General features: G+C 39.8%; 1 protein-coding gene and 1 long non-coding RNA gene across 8 annotated transcripts in view; one reads left to right on the plus strand and one right to left on the minus strand.

Moving 5' to 3' along the window:
• Positions 1-2,053: 2,053 nt before the first annotated feature.
• LOC140728336 (uncharacterized) lies at positions 2,054-26,081 on the minus strand. Of its 2 annotated transcripts, XR_012099051.1 has the most exons (5): positions 25,953-26,081; positions 11,120-11,294; positions 10,865-10,945; positions 10,260-10,400; positions 2,054-2,568 (listed from the first exon to the last, which is right to left on the minus strand). It is a non-coding gene; the product is annotated as an uncharacterized lncRNA (long non-coding RNA). The 2 variants fall into 2 exon arrangements; XR_012099050.1 differs by lacking the exon at positions 10,865-10,945.
• satb2 (SATB homeobox 2) overlaps positions 24,234-26,225 on the plus strand; it is a 242,449-nt gene continuing 240,457 nt past the window's right edge. For 3 of the 6 annotated variants that reach the window (XM_073046920.1, XM_073046909.1, XM_073046919.1), the window contains exon 1: positions 25,285-26,098. In XM_073046920.1, the coding sequence (XP_072903021.1) occupies positions 25,861-26,098 (238 nt within the window). In that variant the 5' untranslated portion in view covers positions 25,285-25,860. Of the gene's footprint in view, positions 24,738-25,283; positions 26,099-26,225 lie in introns of those variants that run through there. The other 3 variants (XM_073046915.1, XM_073046910.1, XM_073046911.1) reach the window with 3 other exon arrangements.

Consider the following 26,225-nt stretch of genomic DNA (forward strand, 5'->3'; position numbering starts at 1 on the left):
ACCCTGGGAGCAGATTAAACATTGGATTTATTACTTACTGACCTAATTGTTTGAAATACATTGCCCAAAAGAAAGTTCTTAATTTTCAGTCAGTGAATAGTAGATATTCTACAGGGAGAAATTGCTTCCCCTTAATAAGAGATGTGAGAAAGTATCGGTCAGTTATTTGGAGAATATTACTAAAACAAATGCCAGGCTTTTTGCATGGATGTGAGTTCTGTATGGAATGGTTTGAGAGGCTGGCGATCCTGTATGCACCTCAAACTCCGACAGCCAGCCTCCTTTCGGTGGTGCTTCACTCCCAGGGTGTTTGATTGGCTGGTATGGGGGCATTAGGGCAAGAAGCTTGTTCCACGAGAAGAAAGAATGGCATGATAGTGTAGTGTGTAGCAGTTAGCACAATCGCTTTACAGTGCCAGCAATCACTGATTACGCTTTCATTCTCATCTTTATCAGTAAAGTGTTTGTATGTTCTCTGCATGAATTTCCTCCGGGTGCTCCGGTTTCCTCCCACATGTGAAAGATGTATGGGTTGGAGTTAGTGTGCTACGGGCATGTTATTTTGATGCCAGAAACATGGTGACATTTGCGGGCTTCCACCAGCGCAATCCTCGCCGACTTGACACAAGATGCAAACAGCGCATTTCAACCATATGTTTCGCTATTTCAATGTACAAGTGACATATAAAGCTAATTTCAATATGTCTCTTTGAGGCCTGTAGCAGGAGTGAGTGAGGTGGTGATGGTGGGATGGTCTAGAAGGGAGGAGGTTCTGCAGTAATAATGGGTTTGTGGAGAGCCCTGTTTTGGGGAAGTTCTGCTTTAGGCATGTACTACAACAGTGATTATGGATGGATTGGTGATTTGAGGGATGGGGGGGGGGAGGACAAATTTAATAGGCAGCTTTTTTGGAATGGAGGAAACCTTCTTGCTCCTCCTGATTATCAAGCAGGAATATAAAAGATACTTTTCCATGGATTCAGCCCCTCTCACTTCTCCTGATCAGGTTGACTGTGGTTAAAAATCAGAATGACTATTAAAATTCTGATAAGGTCACTGACCTGGAGCATTAACTGTGTTTCTGTCTCTGCCTGATCTGCTGAGTATTTTAGCGTATTCTATATTCATTTCATGTAATAATAATGATCAATCCATTTACTAAAGCAGATTTGTTTTGTTATTCACTTGCAAGATCTGGCTGTCACTAGTAAGAAGGCATTTACTGCTGATCCCAAAGCACCCTCGAAATGAATGGGTTGGAGGAAAAGTTCAGAGGGCAACTCAAAGTTGTGTGGCCCTGCAATCACGTGTAGGCCAGATCAGCTAAGGATGGCAAATTTCCTGTCAAATACACCAGGGTGAACCACTGTATTCTAAAGAATAGTCCACAGTTTCACAGTTACCAGTAATGAAACCAGATTCATTTAGATAAATTCCAGAGTTATCTTAAGTAAATACACGTAAATATCCTACATGCATGGGTTAGATTTGAACTTAGGCCTCATGATCATCAGATAAATTTGATATAGAATGAGGCCACTCCTTTCCTCAAGACCATGCTAGCTCCTAACACATTCCCACCCTCCACACACATCTCTGTAATCTATTCTCTTTTACGTGTCCATTAACTTTATTCTGATTTTCCTACCACCCACCTACACAAGGAGTCATTTATTGTATTCTATTTACCTAATGATCGGCATGTTTTTGGAATGTGGGGGGAAGCTGGAGAGTCTGGGGGAAAACTACAGGGAGAAAATACAAACTGCACCCTGAGATTAACCCAAGGTCAGGATCGAACCTGCTTTGCTGGAGATATGAGGCAGCAAATTGACCAGCAGCATTATCCTGCAGTCCTGAGCAGGTTGTCCTGTGTGAACTAACAGTGGTCTACGTTTATCATCTCTGCAGGGTAAATACCACTACTTTGTTGCTTGCAATGGAATATGTTTTTTTTCAAAGATGTGCAAATCTGAGCAATTTATTTTTAAAAACTAATCTCCTAACTTAATTGTAACCATCCCCTTTAATTATATATATTGGACCACTGAAGTGAAAGAAATGCAGATATCTTTTATTATTTAACTCCAGTCAAGTCTCCTTCGGGATGTCCCAGCTGATGAGATATTTAAGGCTGCAACCAATGACTCTGACTTCTGTCTTCTTCCCCCCTTCCTTTCCACTCCTGATGAAGGATCTTGGCCCGAAACGTCGACTCTTTATTCCCGTCCACAGATGCCGCCTGACCTGCTGAGCTCCTCTAGCACACTGTATGTATTGTAGCCAATTTCAAATGCCCCTCAGTCAGGATAACAGTGTGATAGTGTCAAGCTCCCCAAAATAACAATCTGTTGTTGTACTGTTGCTTGAATGAAAGACGATGGAAAGGTGTGTCAGGATACGATAATCTTCATTGCGATCATGACATGGATCTATCACTGATTTGGCAATTCATCTGAACAACAGCATCTCTGATCCATCAGTGTTCATTGGCTGATCAGCTTAGGTTATTGTTCTTGAGTGTTCAGGGTGAGTAGGTTTCTGACAGAGGCAAGTCTTGCAATGAACCTGAAGGAAGTGGATATAAAGGAACAAGTGGTTAAAATTAAAACTGTATTGATGATCACGTCTAATCTTCAAAGAAATCTTTGCTTTAAAATATATCCTCAGTAGCGGTTGAGGAATAAGTTCAAATCTACTGTTACATTTTCAAAGAAACCGTGAATCAAGTTTTGCGCTTATCAGAACTAAAATGAGAAGCTTAGGTGTAACTTTCAGTTTCTGGTGGACTCATCTGCCTCAGCTGGAAGAGTAATATTCACCTGACACAGGTGCATCGCTGTTTCAGGTTATAAATCCAAGATATTCTAGTGGTTATGCTGAAGTTACAATGCAGGTGAACCTGTAAGTTCAAGTCAATTCAAAGAGCAAGTTTTAATAGAGCATCACACAGGGCAAATACTGATGCACGGGAGCTACTGATTTGGAAGCAGTGTTGTTTTTAATGCCCCGGGACACCACATGTTAGTATCAGTGATACTTTGTCTGGGACAGCCTCAATATGGAGTTAGGCTGAGGGGTGACCAACTAAGGAACAGATAACTCCACATAAGTATCTGCGTCTGCCATAAATCTTAATGTTTTCTTTGACCTTTGGATTCAACTTCTCCACAAATCTATACGGCTGTAAGACATAGGAGCAGAATTTAGGTCATTCAGTCCATCGAGTCAGCTATCCCATTTGATCGTGGCTGATTTATTTTCACCTTCAACCCCATTCTCCTACCTTCTCCCTGTAATCTTTGATGCCTTTACTAATCAAGAACATATCGACCTCTGCTTTAACTATACCCAATGACTTGGCCTCCGCAGCCACATGTGGCAGTGAATTCCACAGATTCACTGTCCACTGCCTAAAGACATTCCTCATCTCTGTCCTAAAGAGATTCTGACACTCCTTATATATCTGGTAAAAAAAATATAGATTTACAGTTACATAATACCTCATTTGCAGAGACTAAATTAATTCTTAATTTAGACAGGAAGAATGCATGTTCAAACCTTTCAAGAGTACTCAATTTTTAAATTGAGTACTTTAGGCCAAGAATTTGAGAGGAGCGAATAACACCTACAGTGTGTATAGATCATTGAACCTGGAAATGAGACCATGGGACCATCACAGGAAACATTAACCTGTTAACTGTGCTTTTAGGCAGCCCAGCATTTCACCCAGTGAAGGAGAAGAAGCTGGATCTCAGGAACTAGATCATGTGGGAGAAGCAAAACTGAAAACAGGTACAACAGAATGGCGCTGAAGAGGTTGGCTATGTTTCTGTCTGTCACAGAGTACATTTAGAAAAAAATCAGAAGATTGATGTAGTCATTGCATGTAAGCTTGTGCAGTTTATACAGTATGACATATAGTTTCTGTAAATGAATCCATTTAATTAATGTGCAATCAGAGCCGGGCTCAAATGTACACAAAATGCTGGATGAACTCAGCAGGTCTGACAACATCGATGAAGAGTCAACATTTTGATCTGAGCTTCATCGGGACTGGAAGGGAAGGGAAAAGAAGCCAGAATAAGAAGGTGGGGGGTGGGGGGGGGGGAGGGGAAGGAGTACAAGTTGGGAGGTGATAGGTGAAGTCTGGTGTGTATTAATCTGGATTTCCAACAACCGCAGAATATCTTATGTTTATGATTGCTGGCTCAAATGTGCGTTGCTGACACCACGGATTTCCAAAGCAGCTTGCTGAGGAATGAAGTGAATAAGTGCTTGCGGTCTGTGATTGTGAGCTGGCTTTCTCTGATTGGGTGAATCTTAAATGGTGCAAAGGCTCGACAGCAGTAGCATGTTGCAAGCTGACATTTCTAGTACAAGCGGGGTTTGAGGTCCACTTATGTAAAGTATATTACACAAATTAATTGTTTCTATTAGCATCACCAAAAGCACCAAAATAGCAGCTGCATGTTTAAAGATATATTCGTGGAGTCACACTCAGTCAATATTAACTTTGAATAATGTATATTTTGTGATGTCATTAATCATAATTAAATCCATTTCAGGTTTTGAAGATACAGGTACATCAGTTCTTAACCCATCAAAATCTGTCTTCTGAGTTTTAGAGCCATAAAGCTATAAAAGGTCCTTCAGCCAAACATGTTCAAGCTGACTAAGTGGTGTACCTGAGCTAGTGTCATTTGCCTGCATATGACCTATATCCTTCTAATCATTTCCTATCCAACATCTTGTAAACATTTTAATTCTGCAACCCCGGATGTTATTTCATACACCCACCAACCTCTGTGTGGAAAAAGTTGTTCCTAAATCTTTCCTCTCTCACCTTAAATCTATTTCTTACATTTAGTTTTAGATTCCCCTATCCTGTGAAAAAGACTGTGACCATTCACCTTGTCTATGCCCCTCAGGATTTTATAAACCTTTGTAAGGTCACCCTTCAATCTCCTATATTCCAAGAAAAACATACCCAGCCTATCCAGTCTCCCGTTATAATTCAGACTGTCCTGGCAGTGTCCTTGTGAATCTCTTCCTTTCCTTGGTAGAATTTAGCAAAGATTAGTTTTTACCAAAATACGGATTAGGAGTATCTTTTATAAAATGGATTAAAACCTTAAATACTAATCCCAAAGCTAAAGTAGTGACAAATGGTCAAATTTCAACACCATTTCAGTTAACAAGGTCAACTAGGCAAGGTTGTCCATTATCACCTGCTTTATTTGTATTGGCGATAGAGCCATTAGCTGAATTGATCAGAATGGACCCAGATATTAAGGGTTTTAGAGTTAACCAGGAAGAATACAAGATTAACTTATTTGCTGATGATGTTCTACTTTATCTAACAAACCCATTGCAATCGTTGCGTAAATTATCCTATAGATTAGAAGAATATGGGAAAGTATCAGGTTACAAAATAAATTGGGATAAAAGTGAAATTTTACCTCTTACTAAAGGAGACTATAATCAATGTCGATCAATAACCCAATTTAGATGGCCGGCAAATGGTATAAAATATTTAGGTATAAGAGTCGATAATGATATAAAGAACATATACAAATTAAATTATTTACCACTATTGAAAAAAATTCAAGAAGATCTTGATAAATGGATGGTATTACCAATAACATTAGTAGGTAGAGTAAATACCATAAAAATGAATATATTCCCTAGATTACAATACTTATTTCAATCACTACCAATACAATTACCCCAGAAGTTTTTTCAAGAGCTGAATAAATATGTGAGGAAGTTTCTTTGGAAAGGTAAGATGTCAAGAATATCGTTGGAAAAATTGACATGGAAATTTGAGCTAGGAGGGTTACAACTTCCAAATTTTAAGAATTATTATAAAGCAAATCAACTTAGATTTATTGCATCCTTTTTTGAGAAAGACAAACCGGCATGGATCAGAATAGAACTAGATAAAATAGGAGAAAATATACCAGAAGACTTTATATATAAATGGGAATCTAAATGGATACGGGAAAAGAAAGAATCTCCTATATTAAAACATTTGATTGATTTATGGAATAAGATAAATGTTGACGATGAGACAAAGAAATCCTTATTAGCAAAGAGATCTTTAATCCAAAATAGACTTATTCCTTTTACAATGGATAATCAACTTTTATACAATTGGTTTCAAAAAGGGATTAGATATATAGGAGATTGTTTTGAAGGAGGTATATTAATGTCATTTGATCAATTAAAGAATAAATATAAAGTATCAAACAACACTCTTTTTTGTTACTTTCAACTAAGGGCTTATTTAAAAGAAAAGCTAGGTCAAACAATGTTACTACCAAAACCCAATGAAATAGAAACTTTAATTCAAAAAGGAAAGATTAAAAAATTTATCTCTTGTATGTATAATTTGATTCAAAAACAGGCAATTAAACAAGGAGTCCATAAGTCAAGACAAAAATGGGAAAGTGATTTGAACATCAAAATTGAAGAAAAAAACTGGTCAAGACTATGTCTTGAGAGTATGACAAATACAATAAACGTTCGATTAAGATTAGTGCAATACAATTTTTTACATCAACTATATATTACACCACAAAAAATAAACAAATTAAACCCAAATCTATCTGATCAGTGTTTTCGATGTAACCAAGAAATTGGTACTTTTTTACATTCTACTTGGTCTTGCTCTAAAATTCAACCTTTTTGGACAAATTTAAGAGTTTTACTGGAACAAATTATTGGAATACAACTTCCACACAACCCAATATTACTTTTACTAGGTAATATTGAAGGGATAAAACCGATATCCAGATTGAATAAATATCAGAAAGAATTTATAAAAATTGCATTGGCAGTAGCCAAAAAAGCTATTGCAGTGACTTGGAAATCGGATACATATCTAAGTATAGATCGTTGGAAGAACAAAATTTATGGCTGTATTCCACTTGAAAAAATCACTTACAATTTAAGAGATAAATATAAAACATTTTTGAAAATTTGGCGCCCTTATTTACAAAAGACAGGATTAAATATATAGGTGCTCCGAAGATGAAATAATTGGTTACTTGGGGAAAGAAATAAATATATACACTAAAGTTATTACGAACTCCGTGGAGCATGTGGGGACCCTCCAATATCCAGGCATTCCTTTTTTTTTCTCTTTCTTTTTTTTAATAGGGATGTTAGGGGGGAGGGGTTAAGGGGAGGGGGGCTGGGTAACATTTTTTTTCTCATACACATTTATTCTGTAAATTTGAAAACAATAAAAAAGTTTAAAAAAAAAGATTAGTTTTTACCATTGCACATTGTATCTCACCTGTGAACCCTATGCTGCTTAGATTCGTGTTTCTGCTACAGTGTCCGGCAATTAAAATGCTTGACATGACTCATGCACTTTGCACTTCTTACTAATTGCTGGGGAGAACATCTGGAGTTGGATTATGTAAATTACCACATGCTTTTCAGTCAATCATCGTAGTGGACAAATAAACAACTAACAGCTCAGGGAAGGAGGAAGAGCCACACAGATCCCTATTTTCCAGTGACAGGGCCTAGCATGAGAATAGTAAAGACAAGCCAAACATTTTGCAACTATGGACTGCCAGTGGGCTAGGTAAACAACTTGCCTCAGCTTCCTCCTGAGACCTCGAATATCCAGAAAGTCAGTCTTGAAACGTCCTCATTTGCTCCACATGACAAGTATAGGTTGTGAATATCTGGGACAGCAAAGCCTGTAACACCAGACTGCATCCAAGCTTGAGCTCGAAAGAATAGCACTCCAGAACTAGCAGCTCCACCGGACACCTTGTAAAATTACGACCACAGTAGTGTAATTTTTTAACCACGTGTTTTCTTCCCCCACCCATGAATAACAAGACAAATCTAGTCCATCCCTCAGTTTACTCTCAATCATCAGTAACGAGGTAATAATCCAATCCACTGTCACTCACTGATAGCTTATTTATAACAGATGTAACTCTTGGTTCGGCAAGTGGCTTAATCTAGGGGAAGACAGCCCTTGCCTGGCCAAATTTAAGAAATCTTGTTTGGGTGGATGCTGTGCGATGTGTCCCCTGTTAACAAATCAGTACCACAAAATAACAAGCAGTACACAATATGCGATTAAACGATTGAGCTTTGTAATTCTTAATTTGACTGTATGGTTAGTAAAGAGGCAAAAAAAGAAAAAGAGCCCATTCTCATGAAACAGTCTAATGCGCAATGTTGGAGCTCACTGATAAGGCCATTCGTCCACCATCAACCTCCTCTGAGCATCCCAGACCTTCAGACCCTCGCTCCAAGTCCACTCCGTCCGGCGGTCTACCAACTCTCTCCATTCGTGTCTTCTCTCCTCGTCTCTCCCCGGCAAAAGACCATGAAATCCCTGCTTCAGACCCACAAGAAAGAACAACATCCCTCTCATCGGATAGCCCCGTTATCTCTAGTATAGTGTGGCGCGTGGCCAAGTGGCTGAGGCGTTGGTCTAGTGATCTGAAGGTCTCTAGTTTGCGCCTTAGCTGAGGCAACGTTTTGTGTCCTTGAGCAATGCACATCGCTCTGCGACGACGTCGGTGCCAAGTTGTATGAGTCCTAATGCCCTTCCCTTGGACAACATTGGTGGCGTGGAGAGGGGAGACTTGCAGCACGGGCAACTGCAGGTCTTCCATACAACCTTGCCCAGGCCTCAGTTATCATCGAAAATCGATGGACAGCAGAAGGAGATCTCTAGTCATAACCCAAACGTTGCTGCTACAGAGAAACCATTACATTAGCAGTGAAACCTTACAGTGCATTACACAGATATAAGGAAAATATTGTAAATAGGATCCATGACCTCTCCAACCTGCTCCTTCATTTAGTTAGACCTTGACTGATCCTGTTCTTATGCCGAATTTCCTGTTTCACTTTCTGTCGAATAAAACCTGTCATTTGCAGCCATCAGCATGGACTCATGGACCTTTTGATGTAGAAAATTCCAAATCCTGTAGCCTCCTACTTAAATAAACTCAAGAGCATCACAATTCTAATTTCCAGCCCACTTATCCTGAGACGCTGCCCAGTATTTCCAGCCTCTTCAGCTGAAACAAACGATCGCTTGGGATCTACCTAGTCAATGCCTTCGAGATTCATATATCACTTATCTGTCTTCTGAACGCTCACATCTAACTGACTGTCTTCTCTGTGGGAGAGATTCCTCATCCCAAGAATCAATGTTGTGATTCTGGACTGCTCTGATTCTGAGGCAACTCTATCTTTCCTAGATAAACTAATGTTACGCTTACAAATGCACTAACTGCTGGGACTGGATTATAAACATGAGAAAACCTGCGGTTGATCAGATATTTTTGTCACCTTCTGAAATGACATCAATTTGTTTTTGATTCAAAGCCGAGGCCATGTGGTTTGGCCTCATGACTGTACGTGTTACAGAAAAGCATTTTTCTGGAGCAGATTAATTCTTTAAAGCAAATTTAATTATATTAGTTATGGTGGAAGTGATTGCCTGACTCTTCATAGCAAGGGATATATATACAAGTTATTTTGCTTTTCTGAAGACTTTTACAGTAATTTGATTTGCTTAAATTATGGTGAGCAAAGGTCAGATAGTTGCGTCAATATGTTATTCCTCAGTTCCTCTCATCAGTGAGCCTCTGACGTAAGCGAACTTCTGATATATACAAACTGACCCCAGGTCCGTAGTCCTGTTGTAAAATTACACTTAGCTTCTGAATAGAAGATCTGATTATATCGAATGTTCTTTCTAATTTAGAATGCAACAATATCTACATCAATTGGTATAAACAAAGTCATCTCCTGGAGTACTTCTTTCAGATAGTTCAGTTATGCTTGTCTGTAAAACATAAATATTTATTGTATCTGGAATGGGTTAAATCTACAACAGGTGAGCCGAGTTTCAAAGCTTATTCATAAAATGGTAAAAGGGGGAAAAAAGAACCAGAATGGATAAAGAAAGTCATTGTATTATCTGGTCATTCCCAATAAGATTGCATCTCCATTGAGTCTAAACTGCTGCTTAGTGCTGATATCAGTGTATAGCATTTGAACTAACAAGCCCGTTCTAGAATGTTAGTTTTCCAATGGGGCTTCTCTGGAATGTGGAGAACCACAATGAACAACAGGATTGTGCTACAAACTGACACAAGATTTTAACTAATATGTAGATTGTGTGAAAAAGGAAACCAAATGAAAAGAGCCAAATAGCATAATGCAGTTGTCAGACTTAGGTTTCAATATACTTCAAAAAGGCATACATTTGCCTCCAGCAGGCTCTTAGAACATCTTAGCAACACCCACAAAATGCTGGAGGAACTCAGCAGGCCAGGCAGCATCTATGGAAAAGAGTACAGTCGACATCTCGGGCGATGACCTTTAGCAGGACTTCCTTCTGGTTTCTAAGGATGAAGTAGATGGTCGAACACAAATTAATTATGCTTGGTATGAAACATAATTCAAAATCATTTCTCATTCCCAACAACAAATTCTACCTATTTGGAAAGCAGAAGAGGTTGGTGCCATCAGCTGATGGAACAGAGGCAGTGAATGGAGAGAGCATGTTATATTCTGTCAAAGGGATAGAATTTCATTACACAGAGTGTAATGAGTACCTGGAATGAACTACCCGAGGATGTGGTCGAGGCAGGTACAAATGCAACATTGAAGAGGCACTTGGATAGGTACAAGGAGGGGTAAGTCTTGGAGAGTTATGGGCTGAATGTGGGCAACTGGGTCTAGCAGGGAGGATGCTGTGGTTGATATGGATCAGTTGGGCCAAAGGGCTTATTTCTATGCTGTATTACTCTAAGTATGAACTGAGAAAGGTTATATTTGTCACAATTATATAGTTTGTTTTACTGACCTTACTCAGATTGTTTTGGTCCTGTTGCAGAAAAATAAGAACTTTTGGAAGGATTCACATCTGAATAAGATGGGCAAAGACCTGTAAAAACAAACTTTGCTTAAGAACCCTAGAGAGGAAAGAAAGGTTGAAGGAGGAGAGGTAACTTGCAAGGAAGGAAGCTTGAAGGTTTAATTTTTATGGAGAGGGGTGATTATAACACATTTTATGTCCACATTGTATACACTCTGAATCAATGCGGATAACTTCACTCACCTCAACTCTGAACTGATTCCACAACCTATGGACTCACTTTCAAGGGCTTTACAGATCATGTTCTCAGCATTATCTATTCATGTATTATTATTGTATTTCGCAGATTGTCTTCTGTTGCACAAAGGTTGTTTGTCAGCCTTTCTCTATGGTTTTTCATTGTTCTACTGTGAAGCACCTGCAAGAAAATGAATTTCAGGATAGTATATAATGACATATACATACTTCATTTGCCGGATAGTGGTGTAGTGGCACTGGACTTCAAGGCGAGTTGTCCCGGGTTCAAATCCAGCTGGCTCCTTGCATGCTTTCTATCCTTGCTGGGTTGAGCGTCGAGCTAGCAACTCAGCCTCATCAAAAACAGGCAAAAATACTGAAGAAACAGCAAGGTTGCTGCCTGATGCACCACAAGGTGTGGAAAGGAGCTACAACAACATACTCTGATAATAACTTATTTTGAACTTTGGAGCAGGGAAAGGGGAGTCACATTTGCTCACTCTGGGACTAGGAATGGAGGACGGTTGGTCAGTGGCTGAGTTGCAATAGACAATGAAATTCATGGATAACATAGATTTATACAATTCATGGGATGAGATGGGGTAAACTTGGTAGGCTTGGAAGGGGCAATTATAGATGTGGGGCACAGTAGGTGGTGGGGAGAAGGGATAGAGATCGTTAACTGGGAAACCCAATCTCAAAGCCAAATAGGACTATGAGCTATTTGGTTTTGTTCTAGAAGGTGAGGTAGAGGAGACAGAGGAGATGATATGCATCACAGATATCTGATTGTGTATTGCGTTCTCTTTGGGAAAGCCATAGAGACTTTGTTGTGGTTCTCAGATTTTGCAAATCCTTGAATCTGTACCAATGGTAAAGGATAGGTGGGAGCATAGTAATGTTGATATAATGACATTATGGATATATGGCAATATCTTACATAAATTGAACAACAGCTTAGAAGGGAAGGCAGCTTGTTTAACCTCCATTGCAGATACTCTAATTTTAGTCAAAGTATGTCAGCTGTTCCTCAGCAGAATCACTAATCCTTTCCTTTTGCATCACTCTAAATTAAAGGTTTCTACTGAATTGGTGAAGTACCTCAGGACCCAGGTCTCTTCTCTCCAGAGAGGCTCAGTTGAAACAGTTGTTGTAATGATGATTGAGTTTATCAAGTGCTGAGTTAATCCATTTACCCAGACACATTGTGACTGAAAAGGAAAAGATTATTTTGAAGCTTCAGGGGTTTTGGTTGCATCTACCCTGTCTCAAAATATTTCAGTTTTAATTTCTGCCGGTAATGCCATTCAAAAAAAACTGTAACCATGCCTGCACAGGGTGCTGGTGTCAGCAGGAATGTTGATTTGACTGTAGTGGAACTGTAGTGTTACCAGCTGGAATGATCAATCGCAGGCTTTAAATGCTGTATAACTACACTCCGTCTCACTCTATGATAGCTAACAGAATTTCCAACAGATTAACTTTGCAAAGGTCTCAATGGGAGCTTTCAACTTGTTACTTCATTCAGAACATGTTGGCAATAGTTTCAGGATCAATTATTTCAGCATCCAATCAATGAGAGTGCATTTCCATTGCTCTGTGTGACATTAATCACTGTGACTCAAAGTGTGGCATTCAGTGGATAGAACTGTAATTCCAGGAGTTTAAGGTGAGGTCGCTAAACATATCTAGTTCTTTAATTTGCATTCTCCCTTTCAGCTGATGCCATTACAGTATAACATTACAGGAACTGCTTAGAGTGCTATATACTGTATGAGATAAACTAAGAATATTACTCCAAAGTAAATCAAGAATGGGTAACAAGTGAAGTTAAAATTGGACATAAATATGGAAATGATACTTTACATAGAAATAATGAATGTTTGTTGTATTTTGATGAAGGATATAACATTGCATTGTTTAGTTTGTAAGCTGACAGCAATGTACAGGTATATTGCAAATGAATGAGCGAGATATACCAGCTAGCGGAGTGGTGTCGCAGCAACAACCTTGCACTCAATGTCAGTAAGATGAAAGAGCTGATTATGAACCCCTGGAAGGGTAAGTCAAGGGAACATGAACCAATCCTCACAGAGGGATCTGCAGTGTAGAGAGTGAGCAATTTCACGTTCTTGGGTGTCAAGATTTCTGAGGATCAAACCCGTGCCCAACAATTCAATGCAGCTACAAAGAGGGCAAGACTGCGGCTATATTTTATTAGGAGTTTGAAAAGATTTGGTTTGTCACCTAAAACACTCAAAAACCTTTATAGAGCTACCATGGAAAGCATTCTGACAAGCTGCATCACTGTCTGGTATGGGCTGGGTTCTGCACAAGACTGAAAGAAGCTAGAGAAGGTTGTAAATGTTAGTCAGCTCCATCTTCAGTACTAGCCTCCATAGTATCCAAGACATCTTCAAGGAGCAGTGCCTCATTATTAAGGACCCCCCCCCCCCCCCCAGTCACCCAGGACATGCCCTCTTCTCATTGCTACCATCAGGAAAGAGGTACAGAAAAGAAGTCTGAAGGCACACACTCAGTGAATCAGAAACAGCTTCTTCCCCTCTGCCATACAATTCCTAAATGGACAATGAACCCTTGGGCACTACCTCACTTTTTTATACCTATTTTTTTCTTTCTATACTATCATGTATTGCATTATACTGCAGCTGCTAAGTTAACAAATTTCAGGACACATGCCAGTGATAATAAACCTGATTCTGATTCTGAATGCGCAGAGAATGGAGGGACGTGACCCATGTGCAGGCAAACCGGGTCAGTCCAATCGGGCATCATGAGATGAATTCGTTTGGTACAACATCATGGGCTGTTCCTGTGCTGTACTGTTCTATGTTTTATGTTCTTTGTTTCAATGACCCAGCATTCTGAGTTAAATAGCATTTTGTCCACTTTCTTGTGTTCTTAATAAAACTAGATTTCAAGAGAGTGTTAATAACATATTATGAATCAAGATATGAGTGTTGGTCTGGATAACAGTACCAGAGAGGAACTTAGGAGCTGGAAGTTTCTTGCTAAGCTGGTGACAGCACTGCCAACTTGGTGACAGTAGACCCTCTAACTGAAGGTCATATGCAAAAGCATGCAAATCATACCAGCATTCCTCTCAGTTTGATATGAGTGCAGAGTACAATGGCAAACGATGTGCCAGTCCCTTGGGGGTTACTCCACCTGTCAAAGTCTTGCATCAGGACAGTCCGGACGCAGGATTTCAACCCAAAATGTCGACGTTCTTCCTCTCCACCCCTACGCACCGCAGACGCTGTTGGAACCGCGATGTTCCTTCAGACGGTTGTTTGTTGATCCGGATGCATTATTTCACCAATATTTGTAATATGTTAAATGTTGGCATAAATGATTGACACAAGATACGGCAAGCATTGGAAATCTGAAATTTAAAAAAGAGAGAATACCGGGAAAACGGCTAGGTAGGTCGGGCAGCATCTGTGGAAAGAACTGTTGAAATTTCAGGTGAAAGCCTCTTCACCAGAAAATTGATAGGAGAAACCTATTGCGCATGGTAGACCTAAGTGATTCGGGTGGGCAAAACCTCGTGGTGTGTGCCGGGTTGATTTAGCGTCATGTGTATTTCAACAATTTACAAGTCGGGATCCAAGAAACTAGAAAATATAAAATGACCCATAATGAGATTATAATGATGTCCCGATGAAAGGTCTCGACCTGAAACGTCGATAGTTTATTCCTCTCCATAGATGCTGCATGATCTCCGGCATTTACTCATAATGAGATATTAAGGAACTCCACTGAGGCCCCCAGAAAATTGATTTAATTACGAATATAAGAAAATTGAAAAATTAAAGTTGACAATTTAGCTCATGCCGCTAGAACATTGATTGCACTTTAAACAAAGCAACATTGCATTCTTTGTCAAAATATAACAAGCATTCGTCATGTTCTGTGAAATACTTTCCTGTGCTTGAATCCAACTTTATTTTATATTCATTTTTGCTGTAGTCACCGGTTATCCGATCTTGGTAATGACGTTGACCTCCCTTCGAAAGCAATGCACTCTGGACAATCAGTGGAGGGAAAAACGCTGCATACGTTTGTAGAGCCCAAGTTCTTCTCCAGTACTGTAATGCAGACCAACACTAATTCAGTCCTGAGGGAGTGCAACGTTTCCAAAAACATTGTCCTTGATATGTGAAACCGGTTACTCTGTCCAGCAGACGTAAAAGATCCTGTTGCGCTGTTACCGAGAACAGGAAAATTATCCTGGTCAATATTTATCTCTCAATCAAATTATTTGGTCAGTATCACGTTGCTATTTGTATGAGGTTGCTGAACGGTAATTGGTTGCTGGGATTCTTAGAATACACGAGAGACTGACTACCCTTCAAAAGTACTTAATGGTCTTAGCTGACATGACCGAAAGGGGGAATTAAAACGAGTCACAATAATGTAAGTTTATAAACTGATGCTTCTAGAAACTTAGATACGGCTGTCAAGTGGGAGTAACAATAACGAGGGGGGAGGGGGCATTGCATAACTCTCATGATACAATAACGAAAGTTATTAATTTGACCGGCTGTCCCGTTCTATTCCACCATAATCCCACAGCTCAGCCCATTCTTCTGCCTTGCTGCTCACACCGCTTGCTTCCTACTTTTCAATCGGACCGCCCAAGATGTAGCGGGTGCCAAAACGCAGATTAGCAAATTGCAGCAATGCTTAATTTTAATGTTTTGCTTTTGAAACAAAGTTATTAAAATACACGTTTCGCTTCTCTCCCCCCCCCCCAAAAAAAAACTATGAGAAAACAGGTTAGATAGCCACTGTGCTGCATTATCAAAAACGGCTCCATCCAAACAGAACGGGTAGACCAGGGTTCGATAGAAACTGATCTGCTCTTTCATAAAGAAATGAAACCGGCCAATCCCACCGCTGTATCTTCATAGCACTTAATGGAAATAGCGTCACAGAGAATTGCTAATTTATTGCAGAAGGCTCCGGACAGTGGTTCGTTTGGTTTATATTGGTAGCGTTGACACTTTTTGTCAATTATCTATTAAATGTATTTTAATATTAAAAGATTACTATTAAAATATTTTTACAAATTATTTCTGATGTCCAAATTAATTCCCCACGAATTGACAAGTATGAATAGCCGAGGCAGATTAGTACTTAGAGAAACACGGCCTGGATTCAATAGGTAACAAACATGAGAAATTCTGCAGATGCTGGACCCTGGTGAGGGGGCTCAGACCGAAATGTTCACTTCCCTGGCTGGTGTCTGACCCGCTGAGTTCCTTCAGCACTTTGCGGGTGTAAGTTGTGTTCACTTGCTTGAATATTAATCGGAATCGGGTTTATTGCGAAAATGATTTCCGAAGCCATGTGAGGTGTTTATGTCAGGTGTTCGTGCCTCTTAGGCGTCTTGCGAGAATTCAGCAGCGCCTACAGCTCAATTTCCCACCTTTAATTCTCGCCGATGTTCACGATTGGCAGTGTTTTTAATCTTTGTTTCGTTCACGTGAAGTTAAGAAAAAAGTGCCGGGCAGGCAATGTGAACTTTTCATTCGGAATGGGGCGTTGCAGCAAACTTAATGAAAGTCCAGCGCCGAAAACTTGCGATTGACTCCGTGTTTGGAGAGTGAAACGAATATAAGAGGGACGAAATTTACCCGCTGCGCTCCTTTTCGCTTTTGTTTTGGACCCAATTGAAATGATTAGACTAACGCACACGGTCCAGCAATTCCATGTTGCGGGAGTGTCCCGCCTGTCGCTTTTACGACTCGGTGACAAATGACGGAGATGTCACGCTTTATTGAAGCTGCTATAGTTTAAAATTTATATTTAATAATACCGATTTCTCTCATGTGTAGATCCTTGTAAAGTTGAAGATTTATTCATTAAGGCAAGCACTTGAGAAAAAAAACTGTAACTCCTTGAGTAGCAGTAAGAAAAAGACAACCATTGTTAGATCCGTTCGTCCAAAATTTGTTAGTGAGTGACGGACAGATGTCAGCCAGAATGTTATGCGATTCGATAAAAATAAATTAGGTTCATTGAAGTTTTAGTATCGATTAGATTTGCGATATATATATATATATATATATATACACACACACACACACACACACATATATAGATATATATAAAGTTACGAGCAAAAAAACATTTCAGTATGAAGTGTGAAATCAAACAGATGAAGGTCAAGGGTCAGGTGACGGGTATTCTCAGCTGTTACAAATGGCCATTAAAAACGATCTTACTGCAGGAATACGCTGGTTCCGCTGTCTGCCCTTGAACTGACCAATGACACCTGTACGGAGAGAGATGCTAGAGACATCCTCCAGGGACTCGGAGGAAAGTAACCGGGGGCCAATAACTAGATCACGTTTGTTTTACGTTTGAGATCAAGTGAGTTTTTGTTGAAAGTTACTTTTGAGAGCACAAAGGGATTAGCTGCGAAGGCAGATACTGAGCGCGGTAGCTGTCTCGATGCGGCCAGAACTGTGGGGCATCGAACCTTTGAGGTAAATCGATCGCTCCTCCAACGCGCCTGTAGGGATTTCCAATTGGGTTGTTTTGTTTTAATCCATTTCTCTTTCCCGGCGCCCTTTCTCCTTTCTAGGTATCCTTGTTCCTGTAAATCTTTCTGTTAAATGAGTCCAATTGGAGTACTTTCTGGTAGGCATTCAATTCCCAGTCAACCCCTGTACAACCGCTCCCATCTGCCCTATGGGGGACTGTTCGGCCATCAGAGAAATTGCATCCCTCTTCATTTCACGAATTCTTTCTAAGAAATTTTGAAATGCATTAATTCGTAATACTAATTTTTAAAAGTTATAGCGTCGGAAAAAGTTATCCGCTGTAAGAGTTTTTTTCCCCACTACAGGTCACAGCTGGGTTTGGGGGTCGATTGGCCCTAAATCACATTTTCTTCCCCAGAGCAGGTTATGTATGAAGCCTCAAGTCTCCCGTTTTCTACTTAATATTAACCGTGTCATGTTCCTTAAAGCGGTTTAGTGCTTGGACGAATTCGTTACCGAAACCCGTGGAGAGGAGAAAAGGGGGATCTGCCGGTCCAGGTTGTTCCAAACAACGGCTTCTCCCGCCTTTATAAGACACTTGTTTGGAGGAAAACCCCTCGAAGGGGTGAATTGAGGGAATCTGCCACTTTAGATCACAGTAGATTCAGTTTTAAAGATTGGCCGTGAAGGTGACTTTGAGTGGCTTGGAGACGTGGTGAGAAGGATTTGGCATAACTGACGAGACAAAGGAATTCTGAAATGTGAAGGGACGTAAGTAGGGTGATTTACCACTTGGAATCAGTAAGGGTGAATTGGTCGGGCGATCACACTAAAGGCAGAAGAGCCAAAGAGCCCAGATCTGCGCTGCCTGGTTCCACGTCCCGTCCCGTCCCTATTGCTAAACCGAACACACGCCAAGACTCAATTCAGGCGTTTCCAGAAGGGATCCCTTAATAAAAGTGGTCAGGAGTGTTGGTATTGCGGTATTCCAGAGCTTCCGTTTCAGCTCTGAGGTTACGGATAAGTATAAGATAAATAGCTGGTCATAATTGAAAACGAACGCAATTAAACGCCACCCACCACCCACCTTATATTTTATGCAAAGGTTGTTGCTAATTATAAATGCCTGGGTATATTTTCCCTCGCTGACCGTTAAACATTACTGTGCTGTGTCCGGCATTGATTGGTGACAGATTCCAGCTGAAACAAGTATTCGTTATGTTTACCCCATTCAACAGGAAATCACAGAAAACCCGTGTTTTAACCTCGGTTATCACCACCCAGCAATTTCAGTCCCTGCTCAGGGAAATGACGAGTCCACACCACGGCTACCTACGGTCGTGGTTTATGAACAATTGTAAAATACGCCTTTGAAAAAAATAATCATTATATATCAATATATAAACGTAAAGATTGAGAATAGGACGGAATGGCTATCCATAATCCTAAACTAAATTTTAATAATTTTTTTCTCTAGTTGCAACAACTGAATATTCTCCGAAAGTTTCCAAATAATTATTAAAAAAAACATTCTTAATGGAAAACGTTAATGTCAAATTAATTATATCAAACCAAACGCTGAAGTTTTGTAGGAGAGCGTTTATCCTTTCCGAACATTGAAGCTCGGGAAAGTCACAGGCGGTTTGTGTCGAGAGAGTCCTGAGGATTTAGGGCTAAAAAGGCCCTTGCCGGAACCATTTGTTTAAATAACATTTTTAAAATTCTGATTCGCAAAGTTGAATAACTTTTGAGTGGCGCAGTGGAGGCAATAAGAAGGTAGAAGTATAAAAGAAAATAAAATTAGTCCTCATGGTTCAACAGAATTATTCCTGCGGACAAAGACAGTACATTAGTCGCAATAAGGTACGCGTTGCAAGCATTCCAGCCGTTCATCAAACTAGTCTAAAATTGCCTTTATTTGTTCAATAAAACTGTTTTAGAAGAATTCTCATTGAATGTATAATATTTTTACTTCTCGATTCCATAAAAAAAAACCTACAAAAGTATCGTGGTGCATTATTGTCCTAACCAGTATCGGAACTTTCCTTCGGTCGCTTCCTCGGCATGAGGACTTTTTGTTTGTAATCGGATTAATGCAGACTGTGGACGGGCTGATACGCATTGCTGTACTCTCTATATATAAACCTCTTGTTGTTTATCACATAAATATGTTTGCTGGGCCGCAAGTGTGAAATATCCAGGAAATCTTTTTCCAATCGTCCATTATCTCAAGGCACATAATAAAGAGTTCGATGACCCCCGATTTCTAATGGGATTGTATTTAGTATGCGGTTTGTTATCAAGTCTAAGTGGTTCCAAACTACCTTAATAAAAATTAAATATGCTAAAATATGAAAAACATCTTAATTGCTGATGAGAAATTCAGAGAACATTGTTCCTCTTCTTTATTAGGCAAATCTTAGGAGAAATAAAACGGCATTATATTTCCGACTTTAAACGTTTTTGTATTCTTTGTAGTCTCGAGAAAGATTGATTATTTGCAGACATTGGAACAACACATGTGGACCACAGTCTATTCCTCGGACAAGGGCAAACTGGCGAATTTATATTATAATTAATAATGAATTAATATAAACTGAAGTAAATAACTAATATTATAATGATATAATTATTCGAATTAGGTTAATAAATTTATATTACATTGCAATAATATTAATAATATAAATTAATAACATCAATAATTAATTTTAGTCCAGCGCGCCAGTTGGAACAGAGCCACTGGCTTCCACCTGAACTGGACAGATTATCGTTTATTATGAAATATTTACCCGTACAGATAACACTCATAGCCAGTGGTACATGTTTACACCTTTTGATCGATAACCAGAAATACTTACTGATCCGCAATCAAAATAATTTTCTTTCAAATATAATGTATCATAAACGCTTACATATACCAAATGTTTAGGAAAACCCATAGGGTTCGTACATTTCGTAGGTTGCCTGTTTGTGTTGGAAGAACCGACATCTGAGTGACCATGAACGTGTTTATTTCGCTGCTATACAGGTGCACATGGAAAGGGGTCGTACGTTCCCAGGAGACTCTAAACAAGTAGGAATTGCAGTCTTGAAAGGACATACTATCACACAAGTCGTTACCCTAATGTCCTATCTTATTCCAAATACCTTTCAAGGAACATTTATATTGTCCTTGGGAATTAATACTATGTGGGAGAGAAACAAACTGAGAAAAGACTGTTATACTCAAACTTCTCCCTCTAACCTAAATAAATCTACACAACTTTTTTCAGTTAACGTTTAGAAAACTAAGTACCAAGTCGGATAATATCTTATGGTATATAATTAAGATTAATTTTGGTGCAGTTGGCTGTTTTATAAAAATATCCTCGGTTATGCTTAAATAGCTGTTTGATTTATGTAAGTTACTTAAAAGATAATCGCTCGTGGACTAAGCCATATTGAGTAAAGTGACACCTTTGCCATTTCTGTGAATGACATAATCTGCAGCATTATATTAGTATTTTAAAGATCATGCACACTTTTCTGGAACTCGGACTATATTTTTTAATTGAAAAGATGAAAACAATTAAAACGTGTTTTCGAGTTTCGTCGCATTTCTGTCAAGAAAGGCTTCTTCCTTTTAAAAAGAAATTGTTTGGCATACATGAATACACATTCACATACCACATTCACACATGCCACAGGCATGCACACAAATACACACCACCGCAGGGGCACCTACATACACACACAACAATTCCTCTTCACAGTTCGAAATTGAAATTGCACAATCCGTAGCCCGAACTCAATAAACCCAGGAGCACCTCAATATGTCAATGTTTCGAGGCTAAGAGAAAGAACTGCCAAATAAAAACATGTTTTAAACAGGAAGAGTAAATGGTAGACTTTTCAATGTCTATTCGCGGAACACTGCACGGTTTCCAGTTCTAAACACAACCCTTCAGCGCTGGTTCCACTGTACAGGCCAGGGTTATAGCCCCGCGCATTTCGAAACTAGTCGATAACAGTGGCAAGAAGTAACTCGTGTTTATTAAGTTGCTGTATCAGCACAATCTGAGTGTTGCTAAAATGCACGACTTTAAATAATATAAAGGTGTGCATATTATAAATTCATTTTTTCGCAGTTAACAAGTGTTATTTAGTAGATTACACGCTTGTCACGTCAGATTTTGCATTAAATGAAACCTGTTGACGAGGGTCACACATTTTAACATTGATGCAGACAGTACTGCTTCCATTTATAGTTGTTTCCTTTTGGGCGATATTTTTATGAAAATCCATGTTTTCAGTAATCAAGCACTAAAATGTATCACTTAGCGCGATACTTGACTTCGAACTTTTAAAATTTCTTAAAGAAAACGAACGGTAAATGTTTTACAACCTTGGCTAGGTTCACTGAAGGGGCACCCGAAGTTTCATGCAGTCCTGCGAATTTGTTAACTTGAAATAGAATGGCTAAATCAGGATTGATGGTCATACTAATACAATCGTTTCCATTTCATGAATTATGATTTTTTTATGTGACGTATGAGTATGATTGATCCTGCAGATGGCGCTCTGAGCACCGACTTCACCAGGCAGAGTACAGCAAAGGCTGCTCAGGGAATGGGACGGGGCGGGGGAAGCTGAATACAAACCAGACTTGAATATCTAATTTCAACCATAATGTTTAAGCAATATTTTTGAGGAGGGTCGTTAACCATGAGAAGTCCGGTGTGGAAGTGCATAGAATAATAACTATTTAATGCGCTCCCATTAGTCTAGCATTATTTAGTACTAAATTGATATCAATGGTTTGTTTTAGTGAGTATTTTTCCACCTATTTGTTTTGGGGAAACCTTTTTTGATGAAACGAATAAATAGGAAATATCTCTGATGTATTAAATCTAAGTAGGAATGGACGAGGGTATCGATTTTAAAGATACTGTAACTTGTTTTCTGGAAACAATTCCTGACCGTCCCGGAGCGTGCGGCGTCACTTTCGGCCTGGTAGTTTGATGCTGTCCCTACCTCGACACGTTTTGTGGCTTGTGTCGGAGTTTGCTGGGACAGCTCTAGCAGACAATACTAAAGAGCTCCGGCCGAGATGGGAACTTGGTAACACAATACTCCAAAATAAATCTATTGGCTAGCAGCTAAAGAACTCTAAATTGTAACCTGCCACCGTGCAATGCACGTATTCACACCCATGTTGGGGAGGGCGTGAGTGGGATGGGAAGTGGGAGGGGGTAGTAAACTCGTCCACTAATTAAGGATAAAGCTTTGTTTCTGGATGCACCTAGATTCAGTACAAATTTTTTTTTAAACACAAGCTGATTTACTATATTCGCGACTAACAATCTGAACACGGTATTCCACAAAATATGCTCCATCCGATCTGAAACAGATATTAAATAAACTGGCCGGATTTGTAAATTTAGTACAGTTAATGTGAAAGTTAATAAATAATCTTTATAGGCCATTTCTGAAGTTTTAAGTTCTCTGCATGACCGCCTATTTAATTAAGCGTATTATTCGATGCAACATTAACACAATTCAACGGCCCAGTGGATCAGAGGGGTTGCAAGCTGGGCTACTGGATCGACGGCTTGACTTTAAATGCTAAATCTGGAAGTTAAAGGTTTCTTCATTGATCAATTCCCAACTATTGTGGATTAATTACTTTTCCTTACTTTTCATTCGACCCATAGCAACAGAAATTAATGGCATTATCAAACCAAATACCTAAAGTCGAATTGTACAGAAAATACTTACTGACAAGATTAGTGCAGGCGTCTAAATTTCTGATATAAAACGGGAGAAAAACTTTTAGGATCTTACTGATGTAATGCAAAGGGCACACACATAATATCTAAGTACCTGCACAGTTCTGTATGTATACTGAAATGCGTTTTAGTATACAGACGCAGGCACACTGGCGCACATAGAAAGCACGCACACACGTATATTTATGCCAGTTTGGACATGGTATGGTTCTTATAATAAATTTCGTCCCCCACCAAGTCAATACATTCAGAACTGTTTATACCATCCGTTTGTTTTTAATTATTAGCAAAACCGTTCTGGTGTTTCACACCATCATGTGACAACCATACATTTAACAGCAAGTGAAAGAGCAGGACTCACGCTAAATACTAGAAGAACTCAGCAAGTCAGACGGCATTTCCCGTCGAGTTCCTCCAGTATTTCTGTGTGCATTATTCAAGATTTCTAGGATATGTAGTTAGTGAAAGAGCCGGAATTCGTTGGTCCCCTACTTTGGACTTCTCGAAAAGAAATAGAGAAGAGAAGCACATTAGTTAATAGATGAAAGAACTGATGTGTGAGAACACTTTGCACAGAACGTTCCAGTTCGGCCAGTGAGTTCCCTTCCAAGCAGCCCACGAACTTCCACCGACCCCTGTGTGAAGCCAAGGCTTTCGCACGTTTGGTATTAACTACTGCAAAAGAAACACAACTAATCATATCTGATCTTCACAAACACAAGGGTCTCGGGCCGAAACGTCGACCGTACCCTTTTCCATAGGTGCTGAGTTCCTCCAGCATTTTGTGTGTGTTGTTCACAAAGACAAGATCACCATTAGATTAATTTGTCACCGTTTTTATTGTCAAAGAGTCAATGATAAATGCATAGTTAACATCAAATACTTCTGGCATCAAACAGAAAGGTGCTCTAACTACTGACGACAGTTTTTATAAAAATAAACACATTAAGTGGTTTCGAAAGCCTATTGAGATGCAACTTTATTACAATAAACTTTTCAGTGAATTGAAAATTGAAAGCACGGACAGTAAGCAATCTCCTCTGTAAAGTTGCCCCCGCTTGTCCACTGCTACAATCTATTCAATGGCCTCATCTCCTTGCAATATTCCCAGACACTCCAGCAAGTCACCTCATTGGGAATTTGAGGAATTGACCTTACATTGACAAGTTGTCCCAGAAGGACGCGGTGCAGCTTCTTGGCATTTCAAATGTTACAGAACGCTTCTCGAACGGCTGCGTTAAATATACTGCTTCTACTACGGAAACATTTCAATAGAAAATCAGCAATTTCAGTCTTAGCGAGATCTTGTGGAAAGCCGTGATTTGTACTTCGTCGAACAAGGTGAGTAGTTGGGACGCTCTTTTCCGTTTGCTCTGACCAGCCGCGGTGCTGTGGGACTTAACGAGTGAGTACCAGTGGCAGACTGCAGCCTTCACCCACCGGCCCCCGACTTAATTTCAGTTTATTGTCAGTTTCATAAATTCAAAGTATGATTTGAATCTTTACGATAAAATATCATTGTAAACAGAGAAGTTATTGCTCGTTGGGAAAAAAATAGGCGACTGTTCAGCTGAAGTTTGTGCAAAGTGTGTGAATAGAAACAGCCTTATCCACAATTTTCACAATATCAGAAAGAGAAACTGTTCAGTTTGGATCCATTTTTTAATTGTTGTTTCGCGCCTTGTCTTTCTCCCCTGAAATATACGCTTTCAAAACTGGCAGCTTAAGCGAATCTGTCACAGATTGTGGTGGACTTTATTGCCATTGATAGTTGACCCCGGGCTGACGTACTCAGAACGGCCAGTGTGGTATAGTTACATTACACACAGTGTAATTTCACAAGCATGATATTGGCCGACTCTCGAACGTCCTTCCGCAATTCGCCAAGCCGTGTCTCATTGGTGCCCGGTTATACATTTTATGTCCTCGATCGTTCTCATTTTGGTCAAGGTTTGGAACGGATTAATTTCTGAAAGTACCGGGCTGTACGCATTCGGGGCATAGTATCATTTTCTGCTGCATAGCAGGACCGGTTCACTTTATCTTACTTTCTGAACACCGCCGAGTTCCGGGGAGAACCGGCCGGTTGGTGAGGAATGGCTGGCGGCTGAAAAAAATGATCCAACTTTCTATCAGTTCCGTCTGCAGGGTTGTCCATTTCAGGGGACTTTCTTTTCTCGGAATTGTCAAACTTGTGCCACTTTTTTAAAAAAAAACTTGAGCGATTAATTGCCGCCCCATGAAAGCAGCTGTCATATTTTATGCATTAAATAGTTAATAAATGATACCACACTGGAGGTAAAGACTCTGGCTTCCACCGGCGCTTTATATAAAGAAAGAGGGCAAAAGCAAATCGGAGCGTGCTGCAATTGGAAATTACTGAACGAGTACCCTATGTGTCTGTCGGCAGTTGCGTCCGAGGAGCATTAAACTGCAGATCTATAATAAAACCAATTAAAATGCAATGAATATCGACCCAGACTGCAAACAAGCTTATCATTCCGACGATAGATATTATCAGGCAATTGATGCGCGGTTTCGAAGGGCTTTACTCACTGACTCCTGGGCGTCTGCGGCTGGCTCACTTCGCATAACTCTCCGGGACGATTTAACCTTTATTTTGGAAGATCCGCGGCTGCCTTCAAGTTTTCGTTCTCTTCCCCGTCCTGTCTTTGTTCCAGACGATTCGCCTTTGGCTCAAGGTAATGTTTGTTCTTTCTGCTCTGTGTTTTCTCTCCCCCCCCCCCCCCCACCACCACCGGCTATCCAATTCGCGATTGGCCCTACTTTATTTTATTTTCGAGGTGATGAGGGCGATTGACATATGAA

This window comes from Hemitrygon akajei, chromosome 5, assembly GCF_048418815.1.
Source record: "Hemitrygon akajei chromosome 5, sHemAka1.3, whole genome shotgun sequence".
Taxonomy (NCBI): Eukaryota; Metazoa; Chordata; class Chondrichthyes; order Myliobatiformes; family Dasyatidae; genus Hemitrygon; species Hemitrygon akajei.